This window comes from Erpetoichthys calabaricus, chromosome 12, assembly GCF_900747795.2.
Source record: "Erpetoichthys calabaricus chromosome 12, fErpCal1.3, whole genome shotgun sequence".
Lineage (NCBI taxonomy): Eukaryota > Metazoa > Chordata > Cladistia > Polypteriformes > Polypteridae > Erpetoichthys > Erpetoichthys calabaricus.
Window position 1 is genome coordinate 135,175,136 of NC_041405.2, and position 19,778 is coordinate 135,194,913.

The 19,778-nt window shown below is 41.7% G+C and overlaps 1 protein-coding gene across 1 annotated transcript; it reads right to left on the bottom strand.

The window, feature by feature from the left end:
- Window positions 1–436: 436 nt before the first annotated feature.
- On the bottom strand, window positions 437–7,217 carry LOC114662696 (protein CTLA-2-alpha-like). The gene is made up of 4 exons (XM_028816322.2): window positions 7,033–7,217; window positions 1,249–1,327; window positions 737–859; window positions 437–628 (listed from the first exon to the last, which is right to left on the bottom strand). Exons 1-4 carry the CDS (start codon window positions 7,053–7,055, stop codon window positions 599–601), a joined length of 255 nt encoding a protein of 84 aa, XP_028672155.1. The 5' UTR covers window positions 7,056–7,217; the 3' UTR covers window positions 437–598.
- Between the last annotated feature and the right edge of the window lie 12,561 nt (window positions 7,218–19,778).

Below are 19,778 nucleotides of genomic sequence, written 5' to 3' on the forward strand. Positions count from 1 at the left end.
TCCTCCTTCTACTTCTCCTCCTTCCTGGTTCTGCTCCCCCCCTCCCCCCCCCCCCCCCCCCCCCCCCCCCCCCCCCCGCCACTCTCTGTCCAATGACAGATCATGAGGTGTGTGTGCATGCATGAGGATAACCAATGGTTCAAGCTCTTTACACATGTGGAACGTCCATAAAATGACCAGTTTACCAGTTAGACTGCCCTTTTTTTTGACACTGGTGAGTTGCATTCTGGTTAGTTTAGCCTTCTATCTGCTGTCTCTGACAACACTTCTACTTTGTACTGAGATCTAAAGTTCAAGTAAGAAAAGTGCACTTGCAATTAAAGCATACAGTTTTAAATGTTATAAAATATTCTCTATAATCCTTCTTAACAATTTAAGGAATATGAAATACAACATAATAAAATCACATTACTTTATACCATGGGTAGCCAGTCCATTAGCTTAAAGGCAATTTATTTATTTTTATTTTTAATACAGTTGTGAAGAAACATTAAACAAAAAATTATAGTGCAGCAGAATCTGTAACATTTTATAAACTTGAACAGCCGAAGTGGGCATTCACTGTTATCCCCTCTTATTTGCTGATGTCATCCATGAGTTAGCATACCTTCTCCAACTCCTCTCTTGTCTGAAAAATAAAATATAATACAGTCTTGAAATTACCAAAGGAGGCTTGCCCTCCTGAGAGGCACAACTACAGCGTGGCACACTGGCACTCAGGCCCCGAGATTCGTACCAAATCAGAAAACTGGTTCATGCCCACAGTGTAGGTGTGTTTCCCCTCTGAGTATTCTTTGTTGTGCTGCTCAATCCAACGTAGTTTGTCCTCCCACACTATCCGTCTGAAGTCCTCTTCCTCCTTCAAAACATACAAAATGCTTATTTCAGTTTCTTGTCTCTTTAAGATTAGCTGCAGCCCTTACTGTGCCCTGCTGTTCACTTTAATGGGCACCATTCTGTCCTGATGTACTTCTTAATGACACACTCATATAACTGCAAGACAGAGTGGACTCTGTCATTGCCAAAACATCCCATTCATTTCCTTTAGTACAGCTCAAGGCCATAACCAGCCACACTTTCAAATTTAGGGATGTTTTGTGTGTTAATTGGTTTCTGTCACAAAGGATCAGTAGAGAGGCCATCTTCAAAAGTCATTTCCCTGACACTTTAGTAGCCCATCTCCATATAAGAACACTGCTTGGCAGACAATACCAGCTGGGCATAACCTGCTCCCAACCCTCTGATCACCTTTGTGTCGTATTGCTTCTCATGAGTGGTTTTCCATTCCTTCCAGTCGTTGTCCAGTGAAGGGTCTCTAGGACGTGGGCTGGCAGAGTAAACAGAGAACATCTGTCATTACTATATAGATACACCTGCTTATAATGGCAATATATCAATTATAATTAGGTATAAGTGGGAGATAATATCAATCAAAATAGATGATGCCCATATACAGTATAAACAGAAGAAAAGAATAATAATATATTTTAAAGAAAAGAAAATTACAAGGAAAACAATACAACAATCAGCAAAACTGAAAATAGGTACATATATAAATATTGTAGATGCCACACAGGCTGAACGGACATCCCAGCCAGGAAAGGAAGCAGACCCGGAAGGAAGAGATGGACGGACAGCCCCTATAAAAGTAGAGATATCACTAGGGAACTGTTATTCCCTCATCATGCTAGATGGCAGCAGTTCCGGATATCCACACCCAGTGGGAAGCCAGCAGGGCATGATGGGAAATGTAGTCTGGAAGTCAGCCCTACTGAGGTCACGGGGTGCCGCAAGAAGGCGTTGCAGGGAAACCAGCTCCCTACTCTGATAATGAACTTCCATGTGACCCTGAAGTACTTCCATTGGGCAATCGCCCTGGCACCGGAAGTACTCTCAGGTCTGTAATAAAAGGGACCGCACTCCCTTATTCAGGCGAGTCAGAGCTGGGTGGTAGAGAGGCAACACTCGACTGGAGGAGGGCAGTGCGGTGGTGAGAGATTATATTGTGGAGAGAGAAAGACCAGTGTTTTGTGCTTTGTGAAATACTTTTTGGAGGTATTTCAAATAAAACCTTCCTTTATTTGAATAAAGGACTTTCCTTTTGTGATCGTGTCGGGGTTTGGGCAGGCTGTCGCCCGGATGTCCATCACAATATAAATTAACAAAAAATTGAAAAAGAGATAAACTGAACAAAAAGTAAATGGTAAATAATTAAATATGTGGGTCAAACCAAACCTAAACAAAACATAAGTAACAGTCATGGAATTGCAATCTCAAAGAATGTTAGTCCCAGTAAGTTTCAAAAGCACTTACAATAATGCTGACTAGAGGGGGATATTACCATCAAACCCCAGCTGGTAATAAGGGCAAGCACCATATGGACGAGCGTTGTTTTGACGAGTTCTCTGAGCATGTCATTGGAAGTTGCAGCACCAGCAAAAATATGGGTGGGGTGTGTGTTCAAGTTTTGGTACATGACGTCAGCATTGTTGTTTACTATCAACATGTGATGGCAGGCTTGCAGCTCCAGCAGGATCAATCTGCATACTTGGATGTTTGATGAATGGTTCAATGTAGTGAAGCAAATCATCAAACTTGAATGCCGATATGCAAATGTCTTCATGGTGCTTTTCTTCATCCATTTCTTGCAGAGGCAATACACGTGTCACATTTTCCCCATTGTACATTTAAAGGTCTCACATATCATCTTCTGTGTTGCTGTTGCCATCTTTTTTTTTTTAAAACGTTCACAACAACATCAGAATGCACAGAATTATTATTTTTAACATCTAACTCACAACACAGTGAAACCGGATGTTGTTTTCTTACCATGATGATGTTTCGCAATGCCACTTACTTGAAGTATGCATGCAAGTATAGTCAGTATGCTTCTTGTGCAGCAGAAGCATCCTCAAGTGCACGTGTTGTGTAACGTTATGCGTATCCCTGGCCTATCTCTTTATAAAATAAAAAAGTTTATTTCACAAAAAGCTGTGTAAATACATGAAGCTTGTGATGGGCGATCAAGTAAGCTGGATGGAAGGACCAGGGGAAAGAACATCTGCAAGGTGCTAACCTTCCCAGGACGCTAGAGGGCAGCCCTCCTGGGTAGCTGTGTCAGCACGGATTCCCATAGGGCATGCTGGGAGTTGGAGTATGGGACAATTCTGTTGGTTTTCATGGGGGCCATCAGGGGGAGCTGTAGAACCCTATTTTGGGTTTCCATCACACCTGGGAGTGATTCCAGTTAACCCTAATGTGTCACTTGGAGCACTCCCAGGTGTAACATAAAAGGAGCCGCCTCACTCCACTCGGGGAGCCAGAGTCAGGAGGAAGAGGGATGAAGCTTGACCATGGAGAAGTAGAGGCAGAAAGGAGAGGAAAAGAAGACAGAAGGGACTGTGTATTTGGTTCTCTTTGTACCGTGCTATGCTTTGGGTGAACGAGGGGAAAGCACTTAACTACTGAATTAAACGTGCGCTGTGCTGAATATGTGGGCTCTGTGTCGATTGTATTAGGGGTTTGGGGAGCTGTATGCAGGCCTGGCCTTAGGCATAGGCGAAGTAGGCGACCGCCTAGGGCCCCAGCGTCCGGGGGGCCCCGGATCGACGGCAGCCAGGCCCCCGGCCTGCCCCTCCCCTCGCAATGCATTCCAAAAGTTTCAAATATCCCAAAAAATAAAAAAGGACAAAAAAACTAAAAAAGAAAAAATACAAAAAAACTAAGCTGGGCTTAGCTACATACCACCACGTGGTGCCCAGTGGAAACAGTTCAAACTGGCTAAATTGTAGCAGCTAACTACTACGGGCGAAAAAGGGACACAGGGTGATGATCTCGTAACGTTACAAGAAAACGTCTCCTTGGTCTAATTTTCACGCATTTCGCAGAGCTTCCAGGGGGGCTCCGCCCCCCTCAGGGGCCCCTGGACCCTCCCTTTCGCCTAGGGCCCCATAATACCTAAGACCGGGCCTGCTGTATGCAAATAAAAGGCAAACAAACCAAAAAAAGAAACCCAAGGCAAACAGAAATTCATAAAAAGAGCCATAAAAAGCACAAGAACTTCCCAACCTCAGAGCACATTCACAATGAACCACCATGATCTGTGGAAGACCCTCTGGATTTATAGGGTGGAGGGCAGTTCCTAGTGTAGATTGGCTTGTGGCCCTGCCTTTTGAAGGGTGGGGGGGGGTACCCACAAAACACAAGGAATACAGTAAAGGCAACTGATATACCTTGACAAAGCCAAAAATAAAGAATGATGTACCATGACCAGCAAAAATAAAAGAATCAAAAATAAATAAATTAAACAGACAATGAACCTGAATTTGAAGCTACCAGCAGCCATTGGAACAAAATCAGCATGGAGTGAAAAACAATGACATCAGCACATCAAGTCAAGTGAGAGCAGTCATGTTCAAAAATGTAGATTAAGCAAAGTACCTCTGTTTAAAAGCAGCATTAACATACATCACAACAGGATAGCACTTGACTGCATTTAAAACAAAAGCTATGAAAATGGAGCACATTCTGAATTGGTCAGAAATGGATATTGATCACATTTAACATGAGTGGAAACAAAACTGCAATTTCTCTTCACATACATCAATCAATTCAAAGAAATGGAATAATGTAGGGCAGTGGCACTTTTCAGGTAAGCAAAAGGAAAGCCAGCTGTCACACCTTTAAAACATGTCATGTCTCCTCTTAATCCTCCATCCATCCATTACCCAACCCGCTATATCCTAACTACAGAGTCACAAGGGTCTGCTAGAGCCAATCCCAGCCAACACAGGGCACAAGGCAGGAAACAAACCTCGGACAGGCTCCTCTTAATTTAGTGAATTTCCCCTTGGGATTAATAAAGTATCTATCTATCTATCTATCTATCTATCTATCTATCTATCTATCTATCTATCTATCTATCTATCTATCTATCTATCTATCTATCTATCTATCTATCTATCTATCTATCTATCTATCTATCTATCTAATCTTTTTTTGCTTAAACTATAAAGGCTCAGCTCTTTTAATCTTTCCTCATAACTCATCCCCTGTAGCCCTGGAATCAGCCCTGCTGCTCTTCTCTGGACATTTTCTAGCGCTGCTATGTCCTTTTTGTAGCCTGGAGACCAAAACTGCACACAGGACTCCAGATGAGGCCTCACTTCATCAGTCACCGTCTTTTCATTTTTTTCTTGTTGGGTCTTTACACACAGTTTTCATTCTGCACACTTAAAATTAAAGGTTCCAAAGTGGTCCTTCAAGGCAATGTCTTAGGGGAACTATTTTTAGCTCCCAAAAGAACCATCCACATGAAGATTCCCAAAAGCACCTTCATGCTTTAATAGACTACTTTGTATTGTAGTCTATTATTACTGTCCATCCAACAATAGCCCAGCCAATTCTGTGGTGTGCCACCCCCCAAGAATGTGCCACTCTAGTCAATTGCCTATATTGCCTATCAGAAATTGCCATTGTATACAGATATAATCTACAAATGAAAGACACTTTAAATGGCCCTTTGAGAAAACTAACAGTCATTGTGCGCCATATGTAGCCTGTTTTGAATTTTGATGAATCAGGTTGCTTTTAAAAAGTCTATGGGCTGGATTCGGCCCACTGGCCTTGGCTTTGACACCCCTGGTAGAGCATGTGTTGTATCAAGTAAAATTATTTCAATGGCTGGATCTGTAGACTCAGACATCTCATCAGCTTTAGATAAAGAGCATCATTTGGTGAAATTTAAGAAAGTCATATCATGCCTGTATATGGATGGTAACTGTACAGAAACAGAAAAGGAAATAAAAAGGTGACAGAAACTAGGGAATCCATTCCTGGGCTCCCGGGATTCCCGAACATTTTTCATTCACGGGAATTAAACTGCTGTAATTCCCGGGAAAATGGGAACGTCCAAGCTCACATATATAACGTGTAAAAGTGTAAAAATCGATCAAGAAATAACAGAGTTATAATTGAAAATAATTAAGGAGGCGCAATTGCTGCAGATTGCACTTCATCAGACAACAGCTTTGAACAGCAACTTGAAATTGCAATGCGTCAGTCTGTTTCATCCGCATTATCTGTGCCAAGAAACTTGCCATCACAGAATGATGACAAGAAACTGGATGCATCAGTAAAAGGTGAAATGGCGGTGTTTCAGAGCAATGGCAAGCGCGGGCGTTGTTTAGAACAAGTGTATCAGTATCTGATGACTGTGCCGCCTACTTCAGTGGAGGCAGAGCATGCTCAGCGGCTGGCGTACTTCTGCACGAAGGTGTGCTCTCACACGGACGACCGTACACTGGACATGTTAATAATAATAATTCATTATATAGTGCTTTTCTCAGTACTCAAAGCACTATTCACACAGGGAGGAAACGAACCCACAATCTTCTTATTGCAAAGCGGCAGCTTTATCACTGCACCACCTATGAGGACATTGTACTTTCTATGCTCTTATTACCACAACTAAAGATACATGTACTTATATGACAGCATGAACTGCTTGTAGATAAGGTTAGTCTTTTATTTGTGTCAACATATTGCAGTAGTTTTATTAAAAATAAGTGTCAGTCGTTCTAAAACCACATGTGAGATGCCCGGGAGCCTGGGATTCCCAGGAATGAAATGCGGGATTCCCGAATTCCCGGGAATGGATAAACCCGTCTGGGAATGGATTCCCTAACAGAAACTAAATAGCTGCTGACAAGAAGAAAATATAATAAAGTCTCAGGTGTAAATAGGACCAGTGAAACATGACAAAAGAAAAGAAAGGAAAGAAAGACAAAGAGATGAAACCAAAGTCCCAACCAGGGGCAGCGGTGAGGAACAAGCAGCAGGAGTAAAGCTCACTTCCTAAATATAAATTAAAAAAAAAAAAAACACAAGGACACAAACTCAAACTGAAGTCATGCCACTGCACTGGAAAATGGAAGAGAAGAGAAAAAGCAGTAAGTTGTAGGCATGTAAGTAGTAGTTAGCAACAAATGATTAAAGAAGGATTGAAGAAACTGGATACAGAGAGCCACTTACTTCAGTGTTGATCTGCTGGCCATGACGGACGTAGAAGAAGAAAACAGCAAATGCCGAGACAAAAAATCTGGTTGAGGTTAAAGACTGCAGAATCCTGCCACAAACAGCAACTTATTCGGAGTTGATCTGCAGGCGATCATTTATAAGACTGCATGACTCAGTTGAAATGAGCTGGAAAGGCTGATACGGGAAATTCAGAAGCCATGTGATTCAGGGGGGTTAACGGGAATGCTGCTATTTTAAGGAGGAGGTGACTTCACCACAATGAGGAAATTATTTTACCATTTCTAAGGAGATGTTATGAAACCTTTATGCCTTTATGCTCGGCAATCTGGTGTCTGATCATCTGAAACGATTTCCTAATGCATAGCTGTAGAAATAGAAGAAAATACAGTATATAACACCCATGTTAATGTTATAATTCCAGCAGAAAGCATTAAGGGGTGACTGAGAGAAGGCAAAATTCAGAATGAGTACATGCTCATGTTTTAAAAGAGTGCACGGGGTTTGACTGGCATGTGTTGAACGAGCTTTGGGGTAGTAAACCAAAACATTAGTGAACTTACTGCTGCGTTACTGAAAATATTCTGACCGGATGCATCATGGTGTGGTTTGTTAACCTAATTGTCAGGATTGCAAACTCCTCCAGAGGACTGGCCATACAGCTTCTAAAATAATTGGGGCTGACCTTCCACTGCTTCATACCATTTACTCAACCAGATATCTGAGGTGAACTGCATCCATCATCTCTGATGACAGCCATCCAGCTCATCCCCTGTTCTCACTTCTGCCTTCTGGTATGCGCTACTGGAGCATCACCACTCACTCCATCCGGTTCAGGAACAGCTTCTTCTGCAGGCCATAAGGTCACTGAACTCCAAGTAACCTGATCCTCCCTGCCCTGCACTATGTTCTGTGCCCACCAGCTGGTTTGTTTATAATTGTATTGCACATCTCTTTGTCTTATTTACTTTTTTACTTATTTGTCTCTTGTCTTATTTACTTTTTTTATTCTATCTATCTATCTATCTATCTATCTATCTATCTATCTATCTATCTATCTATCTATCTATCTATCTATCTATCTATCTATCTATCTATCTATCTATCTTCCGCTACTCTTATTGATTTACTTTATTTTTTATACATTGCTGCAACTGTGACACAAGAATTTCACTACACTAGCAGTGTATGTGACAATAAAGATCTCTAATCTCACTTGTGCACTTCAACAAATGGAAAAACATACAAAAATTGTTTTCTTCTGATTTGTAAATATCATCTAAATAAATAAATAAATTGATTTTCCAATCTGCTAAATGCAATTCATTGTCAGTGAGTTATTGTGCACAAAGCACCTTATGATAATGACCTAAATGAAAGACACTTTATAATGTAACAAATAATTAATTCCATTTTATTATGTCAAACACCTTTTGATAAAGCACTTAAGTGAAAGGTGTTACAGAAAATGAAAATTGATAAATTAAGTTATCGTAAGTTCTTTGTAATAATAACCTAACTGAAAGATGCGTAATAGAGTCATAGCTAATTATTTTAATTTTATTATGTTAATGGCTCTTTGAGTTCTTAAACTAACCTGCAGTTCTTTGGAATGTCGGAGGAAAACTGGAGGAAATCCAACTCAGATATGACGTGAAGCTGGGAACGGGAGACTCAGAAACAAAAACTGGCTTTATTTTTAAGAGATTACACAATCATTTCTAAAGAACTGCCTTAAAAGAAAACCCGCCCCTTTGCATAATGTCATGCAAACACCCAAAGTGGGTGTGGAAAGCTAACGGCTTGGCGCTACACATTCTCTATTTACAAGTAGGGTTGCATTCTGCCAAGCTGCACGAAACTCACCAGGATCACAAAATAGATGTACTGCCATATTTCATTTTTAAGCAGGAATCTAGAGTATGATTTCGCCATTTCCTAAGCACATTGCCTAAGGCCCGTTATGATTCTCTTTGCCCCTTAGTACTATTATTCCCCAAACACTGCTGGAAAATATTACGTTTTCACATTGCCTCACAGCAAAAACATCCTCACATGAAAATGATGTCACATACCATGAACCAGTAGCTTACAATGCACGGTGGCTCCCCCGAGCAGCCATGAGTCGAGGTAATTCTTGGTAGCGAAAACCAATCAGATCGCTTTCTGCTCCCAAGATTCTACCAAGAATTGAAAGCTCGGGCCAATCAAAACAAGAAATCGACAGCAGAAACACGAAACGAAGTTTATAGCATTCCATGCAGTTTTTGCCCAGCGGTATACATGAGGCAAACAGGAACATTGCAACGCCGTCAGAAGGAAGGACTCACGATCACAGATCTATACGCATACAAAATCAACAGGACATACAGTACATTTAACTGGGACAATGCACAAGTAAGATTTAAGGCCAGTACTAAAAGTGCCAGAGAGCTGGCCGAATCCTGGTTATCAAATAAGAACGCCATCAACAGACACTTGGACATAAACCCAGCATATGCAAACTTAAGTAGAACATGTTCATAATAAATAAAACGTTACGACCTGTAGCCCATATATATGCTGTTCTACAGCACAATAAGAATCGTCTGAGAATTAAAGGTGTATGTCTATTTTATAAGCATGTTTTGTAACATCAATGTTAATATCGAGTATAACTGTAATTATTCTGTATTAGCATTGATATGAACGATTTGTGAAATTAGTGTTAAGTATAAAAAATTAAACTATGATTATACAATTCAATGTTTATTATATTTATACATTATTATATCTGTCTTTACACGTTTTGCTCACATATTTAATAAATGTAATAAACTGCCCCAAGAATTCAAAAATGTGTACATGAATGTAAATATTTCTGCACAAACCGACACTCGTGAGTAACATTTTTAGAAAGTTCAAAATTAAACGCAAATCGCAAAGCGTCTGTGTGCAGACTTGAACAAGCTTTTGCAGAATACATTAACTGACAAGAGGCTGGCCCGCCCTTTCTGAGTTTTGGTAGCCAACACGAGCCGTGATTCGCCAATTCGTGGTGGCCGACCGAGCCATCATTGGCCAATTCTTGGTAACCGAACCGGGCTGTGAATGGTCAACTCTTTTTAGCCGATACGGGCCGCGATTGGTCCGAGCTTTCAATTCTTGGTAGAATCTTGGTAGCAGAAAGCGATCTGATTGGTTTTCACTACCAAGAATTACCTCGACTCATGGCTGCTCGGGGGCGTCTGCTGTCCCGCAGTTAGGAGACCCGGGTTCGCTTCCCGGTTCCTCCTTGCGTGGAGTTTGCATGTTCTCCCCGTGGTTTTCCTCCGGCTCTGAGAAAAGCAGATGGTGGCAAACACAGGCTGTGACAGCTGCAGTCAATAATGTTTAAACATTTAAGACAAACTCTTCAAATTTTTCATTGCATAAAATATGCATATCAATCCAATGTCAATTATGATCTTTAAGCATCTTAGGAATTGTGATTTTACTACTGGAAAGATTGTTTTATTTACTAGAAAGAATTAAAAAAGAAAATGTGCCAAAGCAAAACATGTACTGCGTGGAAAAAATTGGTTTACAAATGGAGAGGAGCCACTAAACCATATAAATAAAAATGTAACTATGCTATGCTGTTTATAGCGCTACATTATGTGCTATCACTCGCAAAATCAGCACCTGTTCAAATGTCAGAATTGACTGTTATGGTGGTAATTAAGCTGGTGTGACCACCAAACACCAGACACAATTCAACCAAACACAGTATCAGGTTCAAAAAAATAATATTTATTTAACAACTGCAATTTGACAGGCTCGCTTTAGTCCAGCACAGTATAATTATTTCAATAAGCACACTATGTGTCCTTCCAATCCTCCTTTGCGAGCTCTGCCCTCTACATCCCGACTCTGACTCTGAGTGGCTCCTTTAATGTGGGGTCTGAGAGTACTTCCGGAGCCACAATATTGCATGCTAGAAGCACTTTCAGGCCACACGGAAGCTGCAGGAAGCAGGAAGGTTCTCTTCCCACAGAACCCCCCAGTGGTACCCAAGGACCCCAACAGGGATGCCCTTCCACACTACAATTTCCAGGCAACCCTGCAGGTGCCCAAGTTGGGAGTAAGCCTAAGGAATACTGCCACTTCTAGCAATGGGGGATGGATTCTTCCCAATATCCAACCTTCCTCAGACCAACCATTCCTCATTCATCCCAGCTGGGAAAGAAATTTTGGATCATCCCGGCTGAGTTATGCTTCCGCTCCTGTGGCCCTTCCGTTATGGCCCCTTGCCTGGTGGGGAATTATCCTGAACCCAAGTCTGGATGCCAATCCATCCTTTCTGTCACTTACACTGGACACATCATGATTTGGGCACCTCTTGCTCTGAAGTGGAAGTATCCACCATCTCTTCAGAATCAGCAAACTCTTCATTACAAGGCAGACACCTTAAAGGTAATAACATTTAACCATGCAGGTGAACCTTTTGGAATTGTTGCAGATGTCTAATAAATTGATTTCCTACCATTTTCTGCACAGTGACATTCCTAGAAAGAGAAAGCTACCCACTAGCTGTGCCACCACCCGGTATAATGCCTTAATTGTGAGTATATTTGCCATTGTGTGCATTTTTCCCATTAGCTTTTAGCTGTCCAATTTTGTTCAGCACACTTTATTTTTGGCATATGTACACTGATTTATACTTTATTAATCTAGTGAGCATGTACTTTGGAACAAACAGGGCTTCCAAGGGCAAATCCATAGATAGATAGATAGATAGATAGATAGATAGATAGATAGATAGATAAGAAAGGCACTATATACTTTAATAGAAGAAATATATAGTTCTCTGGTTTCTCGATAATAATGGTCATTATTAATATGGTGCAAAACTTTAGAAACTGGTGTGATGTCTTCTTCAGTCTCAGAAATTTTGTATATTTTTGGCTAAAAAAGGTAGCAATAGCCTTTTTGACTTTATATTTGGTTAGCTTTCTGGTTTAGGCAACAGTTTATTTTGAATTAATTTGGTATTTCAACGTACTATTCATCTCCTGGGGTGGCACGGTGGCGCAGTGGTAGCGTTGCTGCCTCACAGTAAGGAGGCTTGGGTTTGCTTCTCGTGTCCTCCCTGTGTGGAGTTTGCATGTTCTCCCTGTGTCTGTGTGGGTTTCCTCCCACAGGTTAGGTGCATTGGCGATCCTAAATTGTCCCCAGTGTATGCTTAGTGTGTGTGTGTCCTGTGGTGGGTTGGTGCCCTGCCCGGGATTTGATCCTGCCTTGTGCCCTGTGTTGGCTGGGATTGGCTCCAGCAGACCCCCGTGATTCTGTGTTCGGATATAGCAGGTTGGAAAATGGATGGATGGATTCATCTCCTGATCCTGTTTGTCAGCTGCTTTTGCAGCAGGGAAGTTTGGATTTTAAAAAGCAGGTGGGCTTTGCCTATTCTGTGATCAAGGTGAACTGCTAGTTATTTGGTCTGGTGTTTAAAGGAGAAAAAGAATATTTTCTCTTTATCTTTTTTATCTGCGTCACAACAGCCACCCGATTCTTTCAAGTAACCTTTACTTTGTATAGTGACTTTCACAGACAATCCAACTGTATATTTTACATTCAAATGTCCCAATATGGATTACAACTTTTCCTCTCTCTTATTCTTTTTTTAAATATATTAAATTATGTGGACACAGTGGCTTCAAGTTAATAATTCCTCTTATGTTCTAACTGATAATTGTTTTCATGCAAGATTCCTAGTAGCTATGAAAAGAGCAGCTATCCTTGCGTTATCCTGTTTGATTTGGAGTTCTTCATTTGCAATGTTCAGGTTTGTACCCTTGTCCTGTAACTTTTGTTTCAAAACAAACTGATGTAGAGAAAAGCCAAGCAAAATGACACCTTTTATTGGCTAACTAAAAAGATCACAATATGCAAGCTTCTTGCCTGAAGAAGCTTGCATATTGTAATCTTTTTAGTTAGCCAATAAAAGGTGTCATTTTGCTTGGCTTTTCTCTACATTCATAATGGCTAACACAGTACAACACCCTAGTAATAAAAACAAACTGATGTAACTCAATTATGTTGACCTCTTTAGTAAGTCTCTTTGTACAAAAACATCTCATCAGTGAGTAAATGTAAATGACATGTTTTTTTTCCTTATTCTTAACAATTAAGAATTCAGAATTTATATAAATGAGTAAAAAAAACAAACAATTCAGACTAAAAGGAGTAATGACATCTTTTGTGAATTCCCATGCACTACCTTTACAGATGGTGGTTGGAGTGAAATTCTGCACCCACCTTGGCCTTTGGAGGACTACCTGTCCACGGGCCATATTGATGTGCCATGTTTAAATTGTCAGGCCACTGTGTGTCCCTCCATCACCCATTCAGTTCAAGCATACGCACATGTACTACTCACACAGTCCAGGAGGATAATGAAGTCAGACGAGAAGGAGCCACCTATGGAAACTTTTATATGCTTACTAGCCAACCCGCGGCGTAGCATACGCCTCATAATTATGTATTGATGGATGAACACTTCCTGAACGACACAGTTGTCCAAATGGGGTGGGTTTGTGGACACCACTGTGAGTGAATGAAAAGATGGACCTCTGGAGAGAGCAACATACAATTGTCCGTGACTGAAAGCGGGATCGTCTGTGACGATAGAGGCCACTCTGGTGAAAGTTACTTCGTCGGTAGGGATAAGTTTCAGCACTTGTTCATTAAGGTGTAGCGAGTCTTCGTTGGGTGACGCTTAATATAGCTTGCGTACTGAGATGTTCTGGAGTCACAGTTGAGAAACACTTTTTTAATGTCTTTTAAGCACAGGGAAAAAAATTAACATGTGAAACAGCCGTAATGTAATAAGGCACCAAGAAAAGTAACATTGCAATAATGCACGCTACGACCCGATCGCTGTAAACAGAAGTGAAAACAAAATCGAGCCCGGTGCATTCTTTAACTGCCATGTAGCGCAGTGGTAGTGTTGCTTTGCAGTAAGGAGACTGTGGAAGATTTTGGGTTCGCTTCCCGGTTCCTCCTTGTGTGGATAGCGCTTTGAATACTGAAAACACCGGTATATCAATGTAATAAAGTATTATTATTCTTATGTGTCCAGCGCTCTCTCTCTCTCTCGCACGCGCCTGTATGTGTGTGTGTGTCGCTCGCTCACTCGCTCGCACGTGTTCCTGCAGGCATACATCGCTGTCTGAAAGGGGTGGTTTTGAGGAAACAACAGTAAGTGAATGAAAAGATGGAACTCTGGAGAGAGCAACATACAACTGTCCGTGACTGAAAACTGGTTTTGGCAGATACATGCATATCTTTTTGAAAGTTTGGCCCTGTGCCATATTAATTGTCATCGCAAAGGCCGATCTAACAGGAAATTGCCTTTGTGTAAAAATAAAAGGCAAATTATCCACAACAAACAAACTGTTTTACACGCTGCATACCAACCCGCCGCATACGCCGCATAATCACGCCGCTGTTTAAATGTTTTTAAGCAGAGGGAAAAAAATTAACATTTGCAAAATCCATAACGCTGCTTTCAGTAAGTACAATGCACACGCGTTTAATTTGTCGGCCACTTTTTGCCAGCCGTCTTTTCTGGTTTGGGCTGCTTTTGCAGTGTTACCGCTTGTGCATATTAAATCTTGAAATCCTTCGAGTAACTAATTAACTAACTAACTAACACCCACCCACACACACAGCTTGTGTGAAAAAAATGCGCTCGTACTTTCATAATTTTGTTGCAGCCTATCAGAGACTTGCTGATCATGTTTTCTAGACTCAATGTATATTGGCTTTTCACTCAGCGCGGGGGCACGCATTCATCTCGGATTATTACATCCAGCTAGTCTGCTAGACTAATCTGCTACACGGCTGCGTTTGAAAAACCGACTTATCCCTGATGAGTTTCACCGGCATTAATGATTAGGAATCTGGTTGGAACAAAACCCTGCAGCCACAGGGGTTCACCAGGACCGAGTTTGGGAAACACTGCTGAACACAGACGAAACCGACTCAGGTGAGGAGTGGGGGCGGGCAAAGTAGTTGCAGCTATTGATTATTCAGTGTTGTTTGCCTGGGTGTCTGATCTGCTCAACGGGATCAGAAATAAAAGGAAAACAATGTGATGGCAATGTCACAGGTGATCCTGTGGTATAGCAGGTCCACAGCTCCCATTCAAAAGGCCATTTTTAAATAAATAATCATCGCACTCACAGCGTAGCGAGGGGTGTGGAAGTGTGTCTGAAATAGTTTCCGGGTGGAGTCGTGCTGCGGGCATTTCTCCCCTGTGCGACTGACAGTAGTGGAATCAGGCACAGAGAAGGTCAGCTGCTGAGAGAGCGTCTTGACTGTTGCAGGGCCTGCATCAGTGAAGCAGGTGAGACGCTAATGAAAAAGAGGCACAGGGTTATTGGTTTTTAATGACTGCTTCCTTCATTGTGTTTTAACCTCAATTGTAAAGGATTGTTTTAAGGATCCCATGGGATACCCCTCGCAAACTGTTTTAGACGCTGCATACAGCGATTCACATCTGCGAGAAACATACCTCTATGAACAGTCACCGTGGCTCAGAGGTGCATGTGGACTCTAGCTCAGACAAACATAAATGACGCCATGTTTTCCGAGTCGTCGCGTCTGAGTTGGTGGGCATGGCTCTGCGAGTTGTCGTCATATCCAATGGTCTTACAGTTGATGGACGTGGCTCCATCCTGCATGCACCATGGGTGTCTTACTTGTCGGCGGCTTAGTGAATTATATATATAGATGGTTGTGAAGCGGCAGTTCATTCACCTGTTAGGCAACTGGATGTTTGGCGAAACAAAAGGTGACCAGACTGTCAGCCAAGGAACTGGATGTTCATCTGTAAAACATTAATAGAGGTAGGGACTAAGCAGCCCAGAGATCTGGGGAAATGTGACATGGGCTAGTGACATTAGAGTGGCTCAGGTGTGTATGTTTGTCTAATAAAAAAATTGTTCACACTGAAAACCACGTTGTCCCATTTGGGGTCACAGAGAGCAATGATGGCTGCTTAGTGACTCACCCTGGAGTAGAAAAATAACAAGGAGAGCTCTAAATAAATACAAAGATACTGGCAACCATACAAATTTTAAGGCTGCCACCAAGGACTTAGTCTGTGGGGGAATATGGATTCATTCAGGATATCTGGGCATTTATTTACATCTTTAAAATCTTTAAAATGTCACAATCAAAAGGGGCATAACAGATTGCAGGGAGTTTTAGATGCCCCATAGTTTTTCAAGCTTTAAGTCAGCCCCCCATGCCCCGACCCCACTAACTGCAGTGCAGAGTACCGCTTATAGAATAGATGCAGGCAGCACAGCTTCCTCCTAACTTCAAGCTCAAGGCTTGTATATTGTGTCCAATATATGATCCTCCATTTGTCCCAGACGCTGTTCATTGAAGGGTCTCCAGTGTTTCAGTCATAGCCAGTGGTCTCAGCTCACTTATTATCAAAGATAACAGGCCTTGGCTTCTGTTTATAAGTTTTGCTCAGAGACCCAAATTCAGTTGAGAAATCCTTTGCATTGGCCAACTGGCTTTCTACCTTAACTGATCATCAGATAGTGCAGTGCTTTTTAACCCTCACAGTCAGCCCTTATTTATGGGTGAGTATATTCACAGTGGAAATATAAAAAATGTCAAATGGAATTTAAAATAACCTCTGCTCACACATTTGGAGTGACATGGCACAGTATCTCACCAATCCAGAGGCCTCCCTATCATTCTGTGTGTCATTTGCATGGTCCGCCCGTGTAGGTGTTGGATTTTCTTCCAGTGCTGTGGTTCGCATCCTAATATTGTGTGGTAGGTAGGTAGGTAGGTGGTGGGTCTCATCAGCAAGCATGTGAGTCAGCATACAGAATGGAAATGCAACGGCTGGCAGACTGATGGAAGTGCAACAATCTGTCTCTTAACGTGGACAAGACGAAAGAGATGATTATTGACTTCAGGAAGGCCTATGCTCTCCACACTCCACTGGACATTGAGGGCTAAGCGGTGGAACTGGTCAAGGGCCCCACATGTCTTGATGTGCACCTGGCAGCTCACTTTACTTGGTCAATTAACATCACCTCCATAGCCAAGAAGGTGCAGCTGCGTCTTCACTTAATTTGTTGGTTGAAGAATGCAAGACTACCTCCACCAATTCTCACCTGAGGCTGCTAAGATGGGCTCAGCTTCCCCACAATCTTGAATTGGGTGAAGTGGGTTTGAAAAGTTTTATGTTTTGGTATAATATTTTTTTACTACTGAATAGCATGGTGGGCACCGCTGCTCCCTGACAACTCCAGTAATAGAAGTTTAAATCCCAATAAGGACAGCATCAGAGCAAGTTGGCACATTGCCTCCTTCTCCACCTGGTTACTCTCCTTCATCTTAAAGCAGGGAGGATTTATTGTGGACTCAAAGTTGGTCCAGCATGAGATTGTGGGTGTGTGTGGGAATGTGCCCTTTTGATGGCATTGTGTGCTCTTTGGGGCTGCCAACTGCCTTGCAGTCAATGCTGAGTAGGGTACATTATACAGTGACACTATATAGGAATAAGTGGGTATGAAAAATGGAGGGGTGATCTTTTTCGCCAGTGAACTCTGGTTTTCATATCCTAAAGGCATGTGTGTTAAGTTCATTGGCAACATACAAGTGAGTGAGCACTGCAAGAAATAAAATCTACGCCAAGCGAAAAGTATTTAAATCATGATATCAAGTCTAGTTTTCCTTACTGTAAGAATTATCGACTTACCCAAATATGTGTATTTCCGAAAGCTTACTTAAGAATTTTTTCAAGTAAATTTTGTTTATCCCTTTGACAGATTTTTCTTTTTTTTGCTAAATACAAACAAAACAACTTCCATTTAAAGTTATTTTTTCTGGTTATTGAATATGCATGTTTTGCAATCTGGGTGTGTGTGCATCAAGGTGTGTTACAAAGAACTGGCCTCTTTTCAAGGGGTAGAGCCATATGCTTCCATTCTGTGCTCTGAGATGAACTGGGCAGGCTTGTGCCCATATACAATATATTTACAGTGTGTATGTTGTGATATGGACGCCCGACCCGACACAGACTCACACTGAAGCACGTGTAAAACACAAAGGACTTTTATTTTTCTTCACCTATGGGGCAGGTCTTCCCCATGAACCCCACAAGCAATACACAGTCCCAAAAGCACTTAACTCCACACAACACAACCCTTCCTCTGGCAAAACCACTCTCCCAGGCAACCTCATCCTCTTCCTCCCGATTCTGGCCCTGAGTGGTGGATGCTGGCCCTTTTTATAGCCCACCCAGAAGTGCTCCAGGTGCTTGATCACCTGTTTCTAATTGCACTTCCGGGCGGGCTGTATAGTTGTCCGGGCCACCTCAGGGACCCATGCAGCACCCCCTGGCGGCCACCCCAGATCCCAAAAGGGCTGTGGAGAACTCCATCTCCCATGGAGCCCTGCAGGAAACTGAGGCACCAATGTCAGCCAGGGAGGCTGCCACCAAGCGTCCCGGGGGAGGTACTGAGACACCCATGGTTGCTCCCCCGGAATATATGTAGAAGGGGTGTCCCGGCCGGGAATATGCCACAATGTATAGAATATGCATCAAAAGACAGATAGAAAGACAGATTTTAAAGGCACCCTATAATGAACATTAAAACAACTGTGACAAGAACAAGCCATTCAGACCAACAAGCTCACCAACCCTGTTCTCTTAAATCCTCCAAACTAACATCAGGTCAGGTTCTGAAGGACCCTATAGTCTTACTCTCCACCACACTACTTGGTAATTTACTTCATGCGACTTTGGTTCTTTGTGTGAAGAAAAACTTCCTAGCATTTGTTGCCCAGGGTTCTTGTTGAAGAATTTATCTTGAAGTAACTAACCTAGATGAGATCTCAATGACTGCAAGTACATACATCATTTTCTTTTCAACTAATCTAGATAACAGTTTCATCGTCTCACTGGATTACATCTTTTTGTTTAATCAAGGGTTGTGTTTAGTCGTATTGAATTTCCAAAAGGCAGTTTTTCCCCATTTACTGTATATATACAGGCTAAGCCATGTACTTTGGCTAGTGTTTATTAAAGCTCTTTGCCTAGACTTTAACACTTTTAGTTTCATATTCTAAAGAATGGCATTTCAGATTTTTTTGGTTTGTTATGAACCTGTGAAGCCCAGGATAATTCATTAATATGTGTGACCAATAACCAAGTAATGAGTTGAGTGAACCACAGCACATGAACACACAAGCCCACCTCATTGCAATTTGCAAGTCAAGCCCCGTCTTGTTTAATGCACAACCACAAGGACAGCATCTGTACACAGCAGCCTCTGCGGTGCAAATAACTGAGACTAAGATTGTGCATCACCAACATCCAGCCCCGCCTACAAACATCCAGCCCTGTTCTGTTATGCAGGCTGAGGTGTGGTCTACGTGGGATGACTACCTAGAGGATTGGCTGTTAGCACCAGCGATGCACATTAGCACATCATCATACACACAAGTTTTCATGAAGCAGTTGTAACTTGCATTTTAGACAAATATTTGAATAAAGCATTGTGTATAATTACATATCCTATTTTTTCTTGCTTTAATATTGCTGGAACAAATGTGTAAAAGAGTAAAATTAGCCATTTGCATTTGAAAGTATAGTGAAGTAAAACTGAAAGTAGACAGAAAATTTTAAACGAATAAAGCAAAAATATTCTTCAAACATATTCAAGTGGAAGTATTTCTATTTGTTT

Bases quoted from the DNA above. Each gene is read 5' to 3' on its own strand.
- LOC114662696 (XM_028816322.2), bottom strand. From the start codon at position 7,055: ATGGCCAGCAGATCAACACTGAA. The intron at 860-1,248 runs GTGATCAGAGGG...TATGTTTTGAAG, and splicing joins AGAAGCAATACGACACAAAG to GAGGAAGAGGACTTCAGACG. The intron at 629-736 runs GTACGAATCTCG...TTTATTTTTCAG, and splicing joins TGAACCAGTTTTCTGATTTG to ACAAGAGAGGAGTTGGAGAA.